Source organism: Lagopus muta, chromosome 1 (genome assembly GCF_023343835.1).
Source record: "Lagopus muta isolate bLagMut1 chromosome 1, bLagMut1 primary, whole genome shotgun sequence".
Taxonomy (NCBI): domain Eukaryota; kingdom Metazoa; phylum Chordata; class Aves; order Galliformes; family Phasianidae; genus Lagopus; species Lagopus muta.
Window position 1 is genome coordinate 88,283,259 of NC_064433.1, and position 18,182 is coordinate 88,301,440.

Below are 18,182 nucleotides of genomic sequence, written 5' to 3' on the forward strand. Positions count from 1 at the left end.
GTAAGAAAGCCTTACCTAGTGCTGACTAAGATGGAGCTGAAACGGCATCTGTCCTGTCTTTATAGGAGTTGTCAGAGCTAGCAGGTGGTAAAAGTAAAAAAGCACAACTGAAGGCAGCTATCCACACTGGAGTTCTAAGTGCTTGTAAGAAACAAACTTACTGAGGAGAGATCATGACTTACTGCATTCACTTCATAGATCTGTTCCAGTTGAGATCTGTTCCTTTTGAGCTTTATTTGTGCAACAGGCCCTCCACAAACCTGCTGTGGTGGCTAATGTAGCTTGATATATTTCAGATGCAATACAAAAGGAGCTTCATATCCAGCTTGGAAAGCTTTTGTGATACAATGCATGTGCCTGGGTGGAGTAGCCTGAAAATACATTGAGGCTCATCATTATGCTCTTGTTCTGAAAACCCTTTATTTCAGTTTGAAAATAAGTAATAACTGCTTGACTAAATTCTGATGGCAAAAAATTGTATGTTATATTGGGACTGTTTCTAGAAAATGATTGCAAAAGACGATGTTTGGCCTAAAACACAATTACAGAACCTAATGAAAGTTTTTTAAATGGTTATTATGTTGTTTTTTTCCATTTCTGTCGACAGACAGTTAAAAAATTAGCCTAAGAGCGTAGGCAGATTTTTTATCTTTAGAATGAAAAAGAAAGAAACTTTCCAAACCAAAACTGAATTATGGATTGGCAAAAAAGTGAGGCAGGATAGAGTGAGATGTATTGGTTAAGGCACTTAACAGTGCTTGTCATATGCCAGGAACAGTATGTGTGCTGTACTGCCTTCCATACTGGAAGATGATCATTATTCTTTAAATGATTCAACAGTTTGAATGGAAATATTGAATTACAAAGAGAACCTTTGGTGATTGATTCATACTGGGCAAGAGGATGGTTCTTAACAGCTTATTCTGACACGTGGGCTTTGTGAGAGAGAAATTATGTTGCTGCCAGGTGCTTTATTTGAACTCAGATTTGCAGAATAAGAAAGACCATCGAAACACAAAGAGTACAGGAATACAAGGACATATTCATGGGGAAGTTTTTTACTGAGAGAGTGGTGAGGTGCTAGAACAGACTGTCCAGAGAGGCTGTGGATGCCCCATCCATGGAGGTGTCTAAGGCCTGGGCATTCTGATCTAGTGCTTGATCTAGCAGCTGGCAACCAGGCCTGTGGCAGGAGGATTGGAACTTGATGCTTGGGGTCCCTTTCAACCCAAGCCATTCTACAATTCTATTCTCTTTGCACTCAACAACAAAGTTTACTTGTGTCAGAAGCACTTGAAGAGTGTGATTGCATTCTCTAGTCCTTAAAGCAGAGTGGTTCTGGGTTGCAGAAAGCTGCTTTGTGTCAGCACTGTATCACAGAAGTTTCTGTACTGCTCTTTCTCCAAGTTCCTATGTATCCCGTTATAGTGCAGAACCCAGCCAGGCGGCTGGTCATGCCCTAGTCTATGGGCTGTAATGCAGCCATAGAATTATCTAGAATGGAGAATACCTTCAAGGTCATTGAGTCTAATCATCCACCTGACTCACTGAGTCCAATATCACTAATCCACGTCTCTCAGTGCCACAAATACGTGTCTTAAATATCTCCAGATGAGGTCTCCACCACTTCCCTGGCAGCCCATTCCCTCTCCCTGAAGAAATTATTCCAAATATACTAAACCTCCTCAATCTCCTCTGAAGCAACCTGAGACCAATTCCTCATGTCCTGTCACCTGTCACCTAGTCCACTAATCATTCATTGCCTTTTCAGCAGTGTTGAGAACCACTGTGCAACAAGGCTAATGAGCTCCCGAAGTGCTGGTGGCAGCTCATCACATTTCTCAAGTCTGAAAAGCATTGAGTCGCCTTCAAGGATGGGCATTTTAGTGAGTTTGTATAAAATTTGGAGAAAGTGTATTCAGCATTTCCTGGAGGAAGTGGGCAGCTCAGCTAGTCACAGGTGTTACAGGAGTTACCAAATTAACAATGGTATGAATTCTCTCTGCCTGGCTTTCTCCAATTTTTATTACTCCTGTCCAAGAAGTGGATATAAAAGTTTGTGATTAATAATTCGAAGTTAAAAATGAAGTCAAGAAATGAAGAAGAGGTACTCAAGTTTGAACGTGATTTTCTTTGCGCAGGAACAAGTAATGCCTGTGAATAAGTTGAAGACCAGAACCCATGGAAACTCAGCAGGAATTTTTATTTATTTATTTATTTATTTCTGAAATAAACATGATCAGAATTACGGAATGGTTTGGGTTTAAAGGGACCCTTAAGATCATCTAGTTCCAACCCCACAGCTATAGGCAGGGACACCTCCCACTAGACGAGGTTTCTCAAAGTCCCATCCAGCCTGGCTTGGAATGCTTTCAGGGAGGGGCATCCACAGTCTCACTGGGCAGCCTGTTCCAGTGTCTCACCACCCCCACAGTAAAGAATTTGTTCCTAATATCTAGTCTAAATCTACCCTTCAGCTTTCTATCTGGGCAGGAATCTGGGCACAGTGCTGGAGTAACAGTGCTGAGACACATGTTGGGTACCAGCAAAATGGTTATTCATATGCTTCTTAGGCTCTACCAAAAAAGAGTAGACAGAGGGCAATATCTATATTTAAAGACAAACTGTGAGCTTTTCAAAGTAGTCTTCTTTTTCTTTTTGCTCTTTTTTCAGGAAAAGCTAGAAAAGGTATGAAAGCATCCCTTTCTCTGGCTGCAACTATTGTCATTTGGCAAAAGTACTGATTGCATCTGCACTGTCAAGTAGTTTTGGAAATTTTTGCCATCATTGTTAAATAATGATGGTTCTTCAAAAATGCTTTCTTTTTTAGTGTCAAACAGACTGTCACAACAAAACTTCTGAGTAGTGCTAATGTCTGCAGAGCTGCAGCTTGGCGCAGGCCTAATTTTTTGCTTCTTTGCTCATAGCCAAACAAGTAGAGCAGAAAATCTGAAATTCTTTGCAGATCTCTAGGTGACAATGGCAAGGAAGACTTGAGTTTCCTACTTTGGCATGCTTCCATACAAAAAAAAATATATATTTTGACATGTTAATGTCAGTTCTTAAAAAAGAAGAAGAATGGAAATAAACTGTTATGCCTGGGCCTTTATTTTATGAAGTACTGTTTTTTATCATACTTTGACAGTGTTGCTGTTAATAACAGCTTTTGCTTGTAGTTCTGACCTCTCCATGAATTTTTTGTAGTGGTGAATTTGGGTTATTTTTGGAATTATGTGACAAATACTAACAATTTTTTTTTTTTTTTTAATGATATGGCTTTGGATATTTGGATGGATATCTGTAATATTTTGCTGAACAGCATGGTTATTAAGAGCATTAAGCTTACTATTTTAATATAGGGAATGCAAACTTGTGCAACAGGAAACATTTTTTTTAGTTCCTGTATTAGCTTAGACTTGCAGTAGTGGCTTGTGAGTAACTTTTAGTGGCTCCTAAAGGGAGTTAAATTTTTTTAATTGCATGTTGTGTGAGTAGACCCCTGAGCAGTTAATTCTCTAAAAATTGATTTTGCACGTGTGATGTGTGGCTGAGGCTGGAAATGAGACTGAGGCATCTGGGGGGCAGTACAGAGCTCATCCTAAGCCATGAGCTGCCCGTTCCCTAGGGCACGAGGAGCAAATGAGGGCATTGCATTCTGCATCATTTCTGGAAACACATGCCATTTTGCAGCCAAATCCCTGTGCTGTATAGAGACATGCCTTGCAGTGTTTAGTTACATTTGCATGATAGCATAAATTTAACTGACTAATGTTTTACTTAAAAACAGGTTCTTTATCTTCGTAGAAACTTCACTTTCCTTTAGGGAAAGCGTAAAAGCGATATGTTGCTCTGTACCTTTAAGATGGGCTTGTTTATATATAAACTATTTATATAAACTATGAAACTAACATTTGCAAAAGCTTAGTAAAAAAACATTCATTTGAATGCAGTTTCTTTCAGTAATTTATTCTTTCTCTTTTTCCATCATGAATAATTGAAAACCATTTCACAGGAGCAATTAGTCATTCCAAAGGTTCGAGTGTGAAAGGTAATTGTGTATCTGCAATAACAGCAGCATTTGCCATAATAATGGGAGGAAAGCAAACTGCACATGTAAATCAGTAACATCTGTGTTGTGTGATGCTATTATCTATGAATGCTGGGGTGTATTTGTATCCTTTTCATCTTTTTTACAAATCAGAGCAATTGAACTTAAACTGAAATGTATTGTTTCCCAAATGGCAAGTACAATTCTATTAGTTCATTGGAAACCAGCCTAAACTGTCTGCAAAAAGTCTTTGTACTGCATGGAGGGAAGTGCAGTGGACGAATGAGGAAAGAACTGATCTGCCTCGGGAATGCTTGTAGGCATCATTTCCTTAATAATATGCTTTAATTACACAGCTTTAGTCATGCTTTTATGACACTTCTCTTTGGAGAATATTACAACTTTTCTAAGGTGGAGCTGTGGTTCTTCGGCCCCTGAAGTGAAATTGTCCCTGCTCTGACACGTCCCAGAACATAGCAGACATAGAGTAAACTCATGTAGAGAATAAGGCAGGAGAGCATTCCTAAAATGCCTAAAAGCAGCATCTTGATGGTGTCCAGTAAAAATCAGTATGTGAACACTGCTGCATTTGGATGTTTGTCCATACATCTTCCATGATTGTGTATTACTTAAATCTGTTTTCCTGCCTGAATACGAGGTTTTCCTTTAGTCTAACAGCCATTCTTAGTCACCAGCTCAGCCACAAGCTCATTTTGGTCAGAATTGTGCAGAGAATACTATAAACTCTTAGCATCAAAACTGTGAAGAAGTGCTATTCTTTCATGGATTCAAAGAAAAGGTGGGCAGTGAAGTTGCATTCATATAAATCGAACCTTAAAATGTGTAAAATAATGTGAGCAGTTAAGACGACAGTTGTCTTTCTACTCTGCTCTTTATTAGACAAGCTCAAAAACCTTTCCATAAGTCTGTATAAATAATGCTGCTTTATTTACCAAAGGCAATGGACAAGTTTGATAAAAATAATTTGGAAGAAATGTTTATAAAGGAGATGTAGTATAAAAAAAAAAAAAAAAAAAGAAATTCTCTGTGGTCAAGAAGGGTGGGTTTTTAAAAGGGATGACTTCATAGAAAAACTAAAGAGTAAAGAACTTAAATATTGCAGAACTTCATTTATGCTTTTATTTCAAGTTACTGAGCTCTAGGGATCTGTGTTAATCCCATGGATTGCACTGCAGTTTCAAAATTCCAGGGAAGTACCCTCATGCTAGTAACTGATGAAGTGACAGGTAGCTTGTATTCTTTCAGCTGAAACTAAAAGTCGAAAGCACAGTTATCAGAAACCAAAGTTCCCCAAGCAGACAAAAAGTAATACACATTCAATAAGCAGCCAAACAAATACTGATGAAGCCTTTGAGTATCAAGAGTTTCTTGTTTTTTTAAGACCTTAATTGGTGCTAATTCTGAATTCAGCTACTTTACTTTCAGGATTACATCTAGTTTATATGTATTACATTTTTTAAATATACATACAGTAATGTATCTTGAAAAGTCAGCTGCACTCACCTGCGTATGTTTGTGTCTGTCTTAGAAAAAAATTGTTTTTAAGGGCCTTACTTCAGTCATGATAGCATCTTGATCACAGAACAACTAAATCTAAGCTGGTATTCAAAATGCTTGTGCTTTTAACACACTGTGCTAAGTCACAGAATTTCTGTGTAATATATATGTGTCCTCTGAACTCTACAGGGTATAACCATCAACGTATATGTGAAAACCAAAGGCAGAAATCTCCTGAATTCTACAGCAGAACAGCATCTGAATCCAATGTGTATTTGAATAGCTTCCACTACCCAGATCGTAGCTACAAGGACCATGCCTTTGATACATTAAGCTTAGACAGTTCTGACAGTATGGAGACAAGCATATCAGCATGCTCACCAGATAACATTTCCAGGTAAATAATCTTCACTTCTGTTGTGTGATGGTCATAAGATTATAATTAAACAAGAGAACCTGTAAATGTTGATGCCATGTAATGTAATTGCTGCTAACTGGTAGAAAAAATGTAAGATCATTAGATAGATATAATATTTGTGTAAGCCATCAGATATAATGACTGTCTTGTCAACATACAACATTTAAACATATTTAAAGATGGAAGATAAAAAAAATTGGAGAGACTTTGGAATGAGGAAGGCCACTCAGAAATCAGTGTCTGTCCTGAGCATCAGTGATGAAATCACTGACACTCTTTTCTGAGTGGGATAATTTGTGAGCTTCCTGTGAGAGGAAATTTCTTTTAAGATATCTGCCAGGGCTGAAGTACATTCATTCCGTATGTCCAGCATATTAACTTGCTGGATGCTTATGCTGAAATGCTTAGGAATCCTCTGGCAATTCCTTTTTTGCCCGTTGCCTTCTCTTTTCTGGGTCAGTAGAAATGAAGAGCTGATACTGAAAGGCACAGAGCTTTCTACTGTTTTTCTTATCCTCAGAGACTGCCCGCCCAGATGCTGCAGTTGGAAGGAACGTTAAGAACTTGTATTTAAAAAACAAGCAAGCACAAAGCAAAACAACAAAAGCAACTGAGTCTCAAAATTGTGCCCCAACAGTTTTCTTCTCACAGTCTGCTTTTAATGAATGTGCTTTCCTTTCTGCATACGGTTCTGTCCCAAGAGGTTCACAAGCATCAGTGGAGGCTGATAATTAAATAAAACATCCTCACAGGATTCAGAATCTCTGGTGAACACAAGGATGGCTTTTTGGGCTAGCTGTTGTTTTATTCAGCATCTGTTTCTTGTAAGCACAGGAACCCGTCAACCCACAGATTTCCTCTTTTAGTCTATCACTGCAATGTTAAGAGCTTAGAAAATACCCATGGCATGGATTCTGCTGGCTAAGATTTTGCTTGTTTGCAAAATCACATTCGGACTCAGGTTCTGAGGACTTTTGTTTCAAATAGATACGTAGATAGTTTCTGGTAGCCACACACAGCTGGGAATTATTTCTGTGGTGATAAGTACATCAAAGATGAAAGAATGTAACTAAGCTGAAGCATTTTCCCATTTTTATATGGGAAAACCTACTTCAATTAATCAAATTCCAGGTTGCTTGTTAAAATTCAATAAATAAACTTTTGTTTATGGTCCCGTTGCTTTTGTGGCCTGAATGAATTTGCACTGTTCCCATTCTATCTCAGTCCTTCATAGTCTGTGTGCTACTGAGTAGCACAAATAAACATGTCACTTGGCACCCACTGCTGCTTGAGTGATCAGTTAGCATTTTCAGAATAACCCCAGGTCAAGTTTCTCTGTGCCCTAAACATTTGAACCCGTTCAGTTTCCTTGCATTGTCTATTGACTTTGGCAATGGCAACACAGCTAGTATTTAACATAAACTGTTTTTCCTGAACAGCATAAAATAAAAAATAAAATAGAGTGCATGTCATAAAAATGCCACAGTTGTTAAACTGAGATGAAGCACCAAAATGTGTATTGAAAGAAAGATGCATAGTATTGCTTTTTGGCTGCCTATAGGCCCGAGATAGTGCCCTTTGCAAGAAAGAGAATGCATTTTGGCAGGGGTTTTTCAGAATGTTAGCAGAGTATCTGAAGTGAATACTTCCACTCCTAAATACTTATCTTCCTGTGGAAATGAAGAGTGAGATGGAAGCACCTTCTCAAAGAGTATGGAACAACCTCTATATTATCAAATGAGTATCTGCTGAGCCACAGTGGAGTTTACTCAACAGATTAAAATTCTGACAGATCATATGAAATAGGAAATCACTCCTTTGTGTTGGGCTTGTTTGGATTATTAATTACTAATTAATTATAAATTAAAGCATCAAATCGTGAAACACTAGGGTGCCTATATTTTAAGCAAAACATCACTATGAATCAAAGGGCATGAAAGGTATTCTGCACATCATGTGTCTGTGACATTTTAAGGCATTTATAAGTGTTTGAGGGAACAATTAATCATTGCATTAAGCTGGAACATTCCACAGCACTGAGTATGGTAAATCTGTAAAATAAGATTTAATGAGAAAATCGCATAAATTGAGGCTAGAAATGTAGCAAGTCTGTGTACTGAGCCTGTGTGGTGATCTAGCAACAACTACAGGGTGCACTGTAAATCTGTTTGTCATCTACATGTTAGGATCCCTTTGCTCTGAAGCGAGATACCATTGCAGAGCTTTTGGGTCCAGCATACAGAAATGACACCACCTTTGACAGCAAGCTGAAAGTGTCATCCAAGCACCCTTTTATTGCAAGATAGAGCCAAAATGGCAAAGATGATAGCTATGTTGTGATGGTCCAGGATCTAGCACGCTTTGGGATCACCTTTGTTTCCTTGGCTTGCCGGTTATTTTAACTACCAGACACTATCTGACACTGCTCTGTCACTGAATAGCTTTTAGAGATACTTAGTAGTCCACCTTATTTGCATCAAGTATTTTCTGATGATGAGCTTAGGGGGACAAAATGGACGGTCCATAGCCAGAAAGTTCTAAATCATATATTTAGCTGCTACTCATGCAACCTCTGACAAACATGTTCTGTTAGAACATAATAACTGCTTTCATCCATATTCTGTTATCTGAGAGAAAATGATGGATCACAGTGGACTGTCAGGATCCATTTTAAGTACTTGAGTCTGTATTTTTCACAACTCCATGTGGAGAATGTGTATCATACACTTTATAAGTCATTTTTGTTAGTGGCTACTGCACTGAATGGATAAGAAAAGTATCAACTCAATTCATAAATGGTTTGTGCGGTTTTAAATGTCAAGTATTCCTTTAAATAACTGCTATATTGTTGTTTGTTTTGTGTTTTTTTTTTTTTCCATACAGCGCTAGCACATCAAATGTTGCAAGAATAGAAGAGATGGAGAGACTTCTGAAACAAGCACATGCTGAAAAGACTAGGCTGCTTGAGTCCAGGGTAAAATTAAGTTTTATGAGTAAAAATAGGAATGGACATTTTAGTTAGGTAATACCTTCCTAACGATTGGACCCTAAATAGCTTACCCTTAATTGAGGCTTAAAAGAATTGCCTCTCCTCCTTTAGTTTGGTCTGGTTTTGTTCTCATGCTACATATTTGAGCCCATACACATTAACTGCTGTTTCAGTGGATGAGCTCAGAGAGTTGTGATCGGTGGCATAGAGTCTAGTTAGAGGCCTGTAACTAGTGGTGTTCCCCAGAATTTGGTCTTGTTCAGCATCTTCATCAGTGAGTTGGATGAAGGGGTAGAGCCCACCTTCACCAAGTTTGCTGATGATAAAAAGCTGGGAGGAGTAACTGATCCACTAGAAAGCTGTGCTGCCATTCAGCGAGACCTGGACAGACTGCAGAGTTGAGCAGAGAGGAATCTGATGAGGTTCTACAAAAGCAAGCTTATGGGAGAAATAACTGTGCATTAGTGCAGGTTAGAGGATGACCTGCTGGAAAAGCGCTCTGCAGAGAAGGACCTGGGGGTCCTGGTGGACAACAAGTTGGCCCTGAGCCAGTAATGTATCCTTGTGGTCAAGAAGGCCAACGGTATCCTAGGATGTATTAAAAAGAGCATGGCCAGCAGGCCAAGGGAGATGATCCTCCCCCTCTACTCTGCTGTGGTGAGACCACATTTAGAATACTGTATCCAGTACTGGGCTCCCCAGTTCAGAAAAGACAGAGAACTCCTAGAAGGAGTCCAGTGGAAGGCAACAAAGATCTCCTGTATGAGGAAATTCTTAGAGACCTTGGACTGTTCAGCCTAAAGAAGGGAAGACTGAGAGGGGATTTGATCAATGTTTATAAATATCTAAAGTGCATGAGTCACAGAATCATAGAATGGCCAGGGTTGGAAGGGACCTCAAGGATCATGGATCTCCAACCCCCCTGCCACATGCAGGGCCACCAATCTCCCCATTTAATACTAGACCAGGCTGCCCAGGGCCCCATCCAACCTGGCCTTGAACACCTCCAGGGACAGGGCATCCACAGCCTCTCTGGGCAGCCTGTTCCAGCACCTCACCACTCTCATAATAAAGAACTTTTCCCTGACATCCAACCTAAATCTTCCCTCCCTCAACTTAAAACCATGTCCCCTTGTCCTGCTGTTATCTACCCTTTCAAAGAGTTGATTCCCCTCTTGTTTGTAGGCTCCCTTTAGGTACTGAAAGGCTGCAATGAGGTCACCCTGCAGCCTTCTTTTCTTCAGGCTGAACAAGCCCCGCTCCCTCATCCTGTCTTTGTAGGGGAGGTGCTCCAGCCATCTGATCATATTTGTGGCCCTCCTCTGGACCCTCTCCAACAGCTCTCTGTCTTTCTTGTACTGGGGGCTCAGGTTGGGCTCTTTTCGGTGGTCTGCAGTGATATGATGAGGAGCAAATGGCCAAAAACTGGAACGCTCTAAGTTCCACACAAATATGCAGAACTTCTTTGTGGTAAGCGTAACTCAGTACTGGCACAGGCTGCCTAGAGAGGTTGTGCAGTCTTAGTCTGTGGAGATACCCAAGACCCATCTAGATGCCTAACTGTGTGACCTACTGTAGGGAACTGCTTTAGCTGCAGGGTTGGACTCGATGATCTCTTGAGGTCCAGTCCAACCCCTGCAATTCTATGATTCTGTGAGTTCAGGGCAAAATCCCATCAGAAGCTCATCAGCATTACTCCCATACCTGCTAAAAGAGTCGCTTATGAAAAAACATCATTTCTAGAGTGGTGATATTTGCATTTCTAATTCCTGTTCTTAGTCCACTTTGCTGGATGTATATTCCTGCTGACCAAAGAGGCAAAAAGGAGTTTAATCCTAGCTAGAAATGACATATGAGGTACAGTTTCACATATAATTGTCCTGCATTTGGCCTGTTATTTAGGAACGAGAGATGGAAGCTAAAAAGAGAGCTCTGGAAGAAGAGAAGCGTCGCAGAGAGCAACTGGAAAAAAGACTGGAAGAAGAAACTAGCCAGAGACAAAAACTAATTGAAAAAGAAGTGAAGATACGAGAGAAACAAAGAGCACAGGTGAGATACATTGACATGAAATTTTTTTGGTGCAGGACTCCTGCTATAGATTAAGTGAGTGTACTTCTGCAAATGGTAAACAGAGTGACTTCCATTTAAATAAATGGATTTAGTATTTCTGAGGTGCATCTGTGTCATTAGGAGTATGTTTGAGCCATTGGAGTCTTAGATGTCCGTGTATTTATTTAAAGCTAAATATTAGCTTAGATCTATTCAGCATCTTCTATCTAAAGAATTGTTGCTTCCCAAATGTTTGACCAGAAAAAAAAAAATAAAGAAAAAGAGATAAAGACAACTGTTTCTTTATTCAGCTACAATTAAGAGGATCTGCACGGTACAGCAAATAGACTAGATTGGCAGGAAGACAAAACCTACCTGTCAGAAAGAGTGATCATTTTCTTTATTTTTTTCTTTCTTTTATACAGTGACACCTAATTTCCAGAGTTTTTCCCTCCTGTACTTCCTGATGGTTAGAAATGTCAACTAGGGGAAGGAACTCCCATCTTCACAGTTGGCAAAGCTAGTTCCAGCTTGTATCATAAAAGACTGCATAATTTTAGAAGGGTGTTAAGAGTTCTTGCAGGCAACACAGCTTCCATTGCTCAAAGAGATTATTTCTAGAGAATGCAATGAGAGAAAGTCCCTTAGATTTGTGACTCACAGTGGTATTTAAAATGCTAACTATAGGCATGGAACAGGGGCAGATTAGGTTATCAATGTTCTCTGAAGTCAGTGTACAGAAACTGCTTGCATGGGTCATTCAGGGCAGCTAACCTAGGCTTCTGTTCTGAACAGCCCTATGTTGTATGTCTGCCCTGACTGCAGCATGAGCCTGGGGAGATGAGTGGTCTTCTGCATTTAAAAGGAATTTCTGTGCCTAGACCCTCTAGGTATAGAAAACAGGCATGCTCCCTTTTAGCTGGCAGAGATCCCAAATCACTCCTACTTGTTCTCCCAACTTATCCTGTCTGTCTTAATACAGACATTGTCCTGAACTGTGACCAAGAATGAGGCACCGTTTCCTGTGCTGCTTTGCTATCTCTTGCAGAGGGATACACATCAGCAATCTGTACTGTATTGCTGACTGCAAACCAGATACCATGTTTAACTAGTTCAAAAGTAGTTCTGTTTTGTTTACAGCAGTATTTGTTAGGTTACGGTTCGCTCTTTCTTCCTAATTTTCCCATAATAATATGTTCTTACTATTTATATTTACATGAAGATACCTTAGCACTTAAATGAGTTAGATGTATCTAGCCCAGAGAGGTAATAGGTTTGCTTAACCTCCTGCCAGTGAAGTTCTCACACTTCATATAAAGCATTAACACCCCTTTCACATTTAATTCATGTTTTAGTTCTAAACCAGCTATTCTGTTTTGCCAGCTTATCAACTGATGATTTCAGGAGATTTCCATGTTCTAAATTCACTTCTATAAAGGTGCATACACTTAAAAGTAATTTTTAAGGATCTTTCATTTAAAGAAAACAGGCTGCAGCAGAACTTATTTCTGTTATCTTCATTGTGAGAATGTATGGGCAGTTGACAAGTAGTCCTTGCACTAGAAAGGGTGAAAGAGAAGACTTCCATTCAAATAATAAGATTTTCTTTCCTTTGTTGCAGGCTCGTCCATTGACTCGCTATTTGCCCATTAGAAAGGAAGACTTTGATCTACGAAGTCATATTGAAACAGCTGGTCACAACATAGAGACCTGTTACCACGTCTCCCTCACAGAAAAGACCTGTCGAGGCTTTCTGATTAAGATGGGAGGGAAAATTAAAACATGGAAAAAACGATGGTTTGTTTTTGACAGAAACAAGAGGACTTTTACGTATTATGCAGGTAGGTTGCGGAATTGGTGTTAGGCTACATCTGTCCCTCTATTTTCCTCTCAACTCAGTCGTGTTGTGAACATATAGGGAGTCCCAAGTAAAACTTATATTTCCATTTTATTGAGTATTTTACTTGCACACTTGGGGAGGGTCCAATTCTTTCTTATAGAGTTTAATACTAATTGCCAAATGATGCAGTAGTGCCGAACAGTCAGAGGGAGACATGGATACGCAAGAGGAGGAAGAAAGAACATTAGATTTCCAGTACACAGTATATTGTCTCCACATAATTTATTTTTAAATGTTACATACTTCCCGTAATGACAGAACAATTTATTGTACCCTTTGTAGAAGAGTAACATTTATGATATTTACCATTAAAATTAAACCGAATGTTTCTGCAACCCCTAATCTGATGTGCTGAGAAGTGTTTCAGGGTATTTAATACACAAAAGTAGCCTTGGCATTTGCCACGTTTTGAGAGTCTAAGGAATTTCAAAATGAACAACTTGTAACAATTAAGTTTTCTGTAGACTAAAATGTATTATGGTATCTGGAGCCATTATATAAACACTGCATTGTTACCTTAGGTCAAAACCAGATTTGGAATTTAAGAACTTACATATCTCACAAATTGCTGTGCAAATCTATACATAAGTTTAATGTAAGTTTCAGAGGAAGGCAGAAAAATGGTAATTTTTAAACATCACAAGAGAACATCTGGTACCACAAAAACCCAAGCAATTCCATTTCTTTTTATGATATCATTGCTTTCCAGCAAGTCATGAGGAACTTAAAAGTTATCATCTTAAAAATACATTGTTGGAATTAATTACATATCCAGTGATGATTCCTTACAAATTTGCAGTAATTCTTGGAAGGATGTGATGAGCAAACATTCTGTTTTACTTTGTTCTTAACATCTGGTTTATTGGTTAGCAAGGCCTATAACATACAGTAGTGTCCTCATCAGGTATGATTTTTTTTTTTCTTAAACAGTCAACAGATTTGGTTTTGAGTGCTGTACAACTGCCATAATGCAACTTCAGCTACCAAAGAAAGCTTCTCCTAAGTCACAAGGACTCCAGCCCAGCAAACAGTTTCATAAGAATTCTGTACTAGCTGGGCAAAAATGCAGCTGCTTGTATGAGTGAGGATCTGCCCAGATCTTAATTGTACAGTAGACTTACAAAAAAGCATTTGTAAATTAGAAGAGTAAATGCTAAGTGAATGTAAGGCTTTTGCTGTCAAGTTGTATTTCAAATTTGCTTTTCATAGTGTTCCCCTGAAGGAAAACTGTGGGCCTTAGCCTGCTAGCTGTGTTGTAAGACTTCATCAGTATCTCAAGTCTGGTTTTCATGGAACTGGAAGTCTGCCTTAAAAACAGTCAAATTGAAGAAGCCTTATTTCCTCAGAAAGCAGGCAGAAAAGAAGAGCAAGTAGGAAGTGTATCTCTTGAGAGACTGAAAGTGTTAATCCAGTTATTTATCTGCTGAACGTGTATGAAAATGCTGAATAATGTTTTGCCTCTTGAAGAACCATCCGTATCAGTTTTCAAAAACTGTTCTCTCTTCTCCATTCCAGATAAACATGAAACTAAATTAAAAGGGGTAATTTATTTTCAAGCTATTGAAGAAGTCTATTATGATCACCTAAAGAATGCATATAAGGTAAGCTTTGTTATTTTGACTGAGTATCAAGCATATGGTAGTACTCTAAGTATGACAACTGCAGTAAAATCAAAGGGCATTGACATTATAGAAAACAACAAACAAACAAACAAATAAAATAAAACATAGTGGAGGCAAAGGAAGATGAGGCCAGAGCAGTGATAAGCATTGTTCTTTTATACTGTTGAAGCAGAGATAATAGAGCCTTCCTGCCACATGATGGTCCCACATTGACATCTGCTGTGAGGAGTGCCATAGTCTGCTGCCACTAAAATTAGTAGCTCTGGCAAATTTAAGAAATGGCTGCATGCAGCTATCATAGGGAGGGAGGTACCTGCTACGTGCTGCTCACATCTGCAGTTTAGATGATCAGTCTGAATATGAACAACCTGCATATCTTTAATGTGTGGATTTGTGAAAGCCAAAGTGGTTTTGACCATTGGACATAATCCCTGCTGAAAGGGACTTGTTTGGGCATGAAGTAGCAGTTTGGACGCCTGTACTGGTATGTGATAGTCTAATGGAAATATGAAAACATTGATGCTGGATTTGCATATACTTTAAACACATCTTTGTTCCCAGTGCTGCAGTGTAGGGTGCAGTGCCTTTTTCCCCCTTAACCGTGCCCTAAATCTCCTTGTAAGTAATGTTATTTCTGTTGCCAATAAATAGCTTTGATTTTTCACTGCTTAGATATCTTTCCTTCTGCTTCTTTTTTTGCTTTCAGAGTCCCAACCCACTACTCACTTTCAGTGTTAAGACACATGACCGAATATACTACATGGTCGCTCCTACACCAGAAGCCATGAGGATATGGATGGATGTTATTGTTACAGGCGCAGAAGGCTACACCCACTTCATGTTGTAACAAAATGGGGCAATAGGGCATACTGCAATAACGTTAATGTATGAAGTCAGCCATATGTAGTAAAATCTGAAAAGCCACATAACATAACAATGAATACTCTGAAATATCCTCCTTATGATGTGCAGCCAAAGCCTCAGGATGAAAGGGTTTTCTAAATGCACTGAAAAGGGGGACTTGCTACTTATTTTAGTTGATCTTTCTAGACACAAAAGAGCTAAAGCTCTTGAGAAAGTCACAGTGCTCCGAAACAAATAAACTGGCCACTTATATGACAACATCTTGATTCAATGATAATTTTGTACCAATTGTCTTAAACAGAGAACATCTTCAATAGTTTACAAATGTGTGTTCTCTCATCAGTATGCAAAAATTCTAGTATCGGAACAAAAAGGTGTAATAGCATATATTTTAATATGCCACATTTGACATTTATAGATGATTAGGTGACTTTTAAAAACTTTTAGTCAAGTATTTTATAAAACTATGAATTAAAAAGCTGCCCTAAGGTACACACGGTTCTTGCCTTAGTAGTTAAGTATTACAACAGAGCCAAAGAGTTACATGACTCCCTTATTGTAATATTTCAGATTGTTAGCTGTATTTAACTTCCTGTAGGGGGACAGTGCCAAAACTCTTCATGACTTGTACAAAACCATGTTAAACCACCCAGTGATACTGACTGTAAGTTTTAAGCCTATATCTATGAAGCTCAACGAGAAAAGGACAGCTTTATAAAGATGCATTTATCCACAAGGATAAGAAATGGAAACATGGATTAACTTTGTCAGTAGGAGGACTTTTGCAGTCTTCCGTGATGAATGGATTGAGCGGATTCCGGACACTGCAGCGATTTTATGTAGTCAAGAACCACCTGATGTGGTTCTGATCGTTCTCTGTGCCAAATGAACACTCGGCTGAAACCTCAAATGTTGGTCTCCATGAAGCAAGCATTGAAGTATCTACCTATCAAAATTTTTTGAAGCAACGTTTTTAGCCAAGGAGACTTTTTAAAAGTGTATCTACTCAGAATAATGCTATTAGAATAAAAATGGAAAGGCAAGCTCTAAGGGTTTACACTGAGCAGTGTATGGATAAATAGCATGAAAATTTTATGTATCGGGGATTGAGATTCCTAAGACAATAAAAACAAGGAGGATACAGTGGTCTCCTATTTAAAAATTACAAATTCCAAATCCTTGAGAAATACTGCAAAACTTAGGTAAATTGAACTTCAAGAAAGTCTCCTATTCTTTGACTTTAATGAGGTTCTATTTCAGTAATCGATACTTGTGCTATGTAATTTGTTTGTGTAATAAGAGGAAGCACGTAAGACATTTTTCACGATGAAAAAAATGGCTATTGATGAAGCAAATGAAAAACTGAAAGCAAAACAAGTTTGCTGGCAAAATATTTTTGTTGTACTGTTTCAACCCTGTATCTGTTAAGAAGGGGATGCATTCTTCCTTGTATGGTATACACAGGTGATATGGTTGCTCTAGCATGACATTTGTCAGTTTTGACTTGAATCATGAAAAAAGGGACTGTTGTCACAAGGTAACTGTTATCATCTGTGCAGATCACAGTTTATAATCCAACAACTTTAAAACACTATCAGAATAAATTGCTTTGGTATATGTAATTATTATTTTTCCCTGACGTATCTTGATTTTACTTCTTAGTATAGTTATAAAGGTTTTCTAATCATGATTTTTGTATCCTGCATGATGCAATGAAGGCATTTCAATAAACGTTTTTAAAAATACACTTGTTTTAAATGTTCACTTGATTCTTGATGCATTTCTGTTTGTCATTTAAATTATATTTTATACATTTGTGCAAGCAATGTTGTGTTAATCAATAAAAGTTTAACCATTCCATGTGTTTCCCCATAAAAGAGCTATGGAAAAAAATTTTTCAAATGAAGTTACAAGGGAAGGGTCTAGAAGGGAAGACATATGAGAAAGGGCTTAAAACTAAGCTATCTCAGATGAAACTAAGATAGTATCTACCCTTATTCCATACTGTTTACATCACTCTCAGATCTCACAGTTTCCCATAATCCCAACTAATTGCCATTGCCTATCTTGCTTTTTGATTTATACACACACCTATCATTCTTCTGCTCTGTAGGCCATCCCTGTATAATGTCTGTGCAGTTCATTAGTCCATGACTTTGGGCTCCACCTGCCATAAGCGTCTCTCAGGGCAGGAGAGATGATGGATGGTATTGGATTACTGCATGCTGGAGATAGCTCTGGTTCCATCAGAATTTATTATTCTTTAAAATAAGTATAAATAAAATAAAAAATGGAGTCCTATGGAACTTCACTAGTGACCAGTCACCAGCCTGATGTAACGCCATTTCCAGTAACCCTATGAGCTCAACCCATCAGCCAATTATTCACCCACTGCATTGTGTTTTTCGCGTTTTTGTCTAGCATTATGTCAGGCGCTTTGCCCAGATGGAAGTTGTAATGAGAATCACAGAATCACAAGGTTGGAAATGGCCTGCAAGATCATCCAGTCCAACCACCCTCCCATTCCTATCAGTGCCACAAGCTACTAAACCATCTCTCGTAGCTCCTCATCCAGGCGCCTCTTGAACACTGCCAGGGACAGCAATTCCACCACCTCCCTGGGCAGCCATTCCAGTGCCTGACCACCCTCTGAGAGAAAAAGTTTCTCCTAATATCCAACCTAAACCTCCTCTGGTATAACTTCTTGCCATTTCCTCGGGTCCTACTATTTGCCTGGGAGAAGAGGCCAGACCCTTTTGCACCACAACCTCCCT

At 38.8% G+C, this 18,182-nt stretch overlaps 1 protein-coding gene across 14 annotated transcripts in view; it reads left to right on the forward strand.

The window, feature by feature from the left end:
• The window catches only part of PHLDB2 (pleckstrin homology like domain family B member 2), a 112,927-nt gene extending 95,661 nt beyond the window's left edge, over positions 1–17,266 (forward strand). For 10 of the 14 annotated variants that reach the window (XM_048933438.1, XM_048933440.1, XM_048933437.1 and 7 more), the window contains 7 exons: positions 4,013–4,048; positions 5,756–5,963; positions 8,868–8,958; positions 10,876–11,022; positions 12,644–12,863; positions 14,438–14,523; positions 15,251–17,266. In XM_048933438.1, the coding sequence (XP_048789395.1) occupies positions 4,013–4,048; positions 5,756–5,963; positions 8,868–8,958; positions 10,876–11,022; positions 12,644–12,863; positions 14,438–14,523; positions 15,251–15,391 (929 nt within the window). In that variant the 3' untranslated portion in view covers positions 15,392–17,266. The remainder of the gene's footprint in view (positions 1–4,012; positions 4,049–5,755; positions 5,964–8,867; positions 8,959–10,875; positions 11,023–12,643; positions 12,864–14,437; positions 14,524–15,250) is intronic. The other 4 variants (XM_048933441.1, XM_048933445.1, XM_048933449.1 and 1 more) reach the window with 1 other exon arrangement.
• Positions 17,267–18,182: the final 916 nt, after the last annotated feature.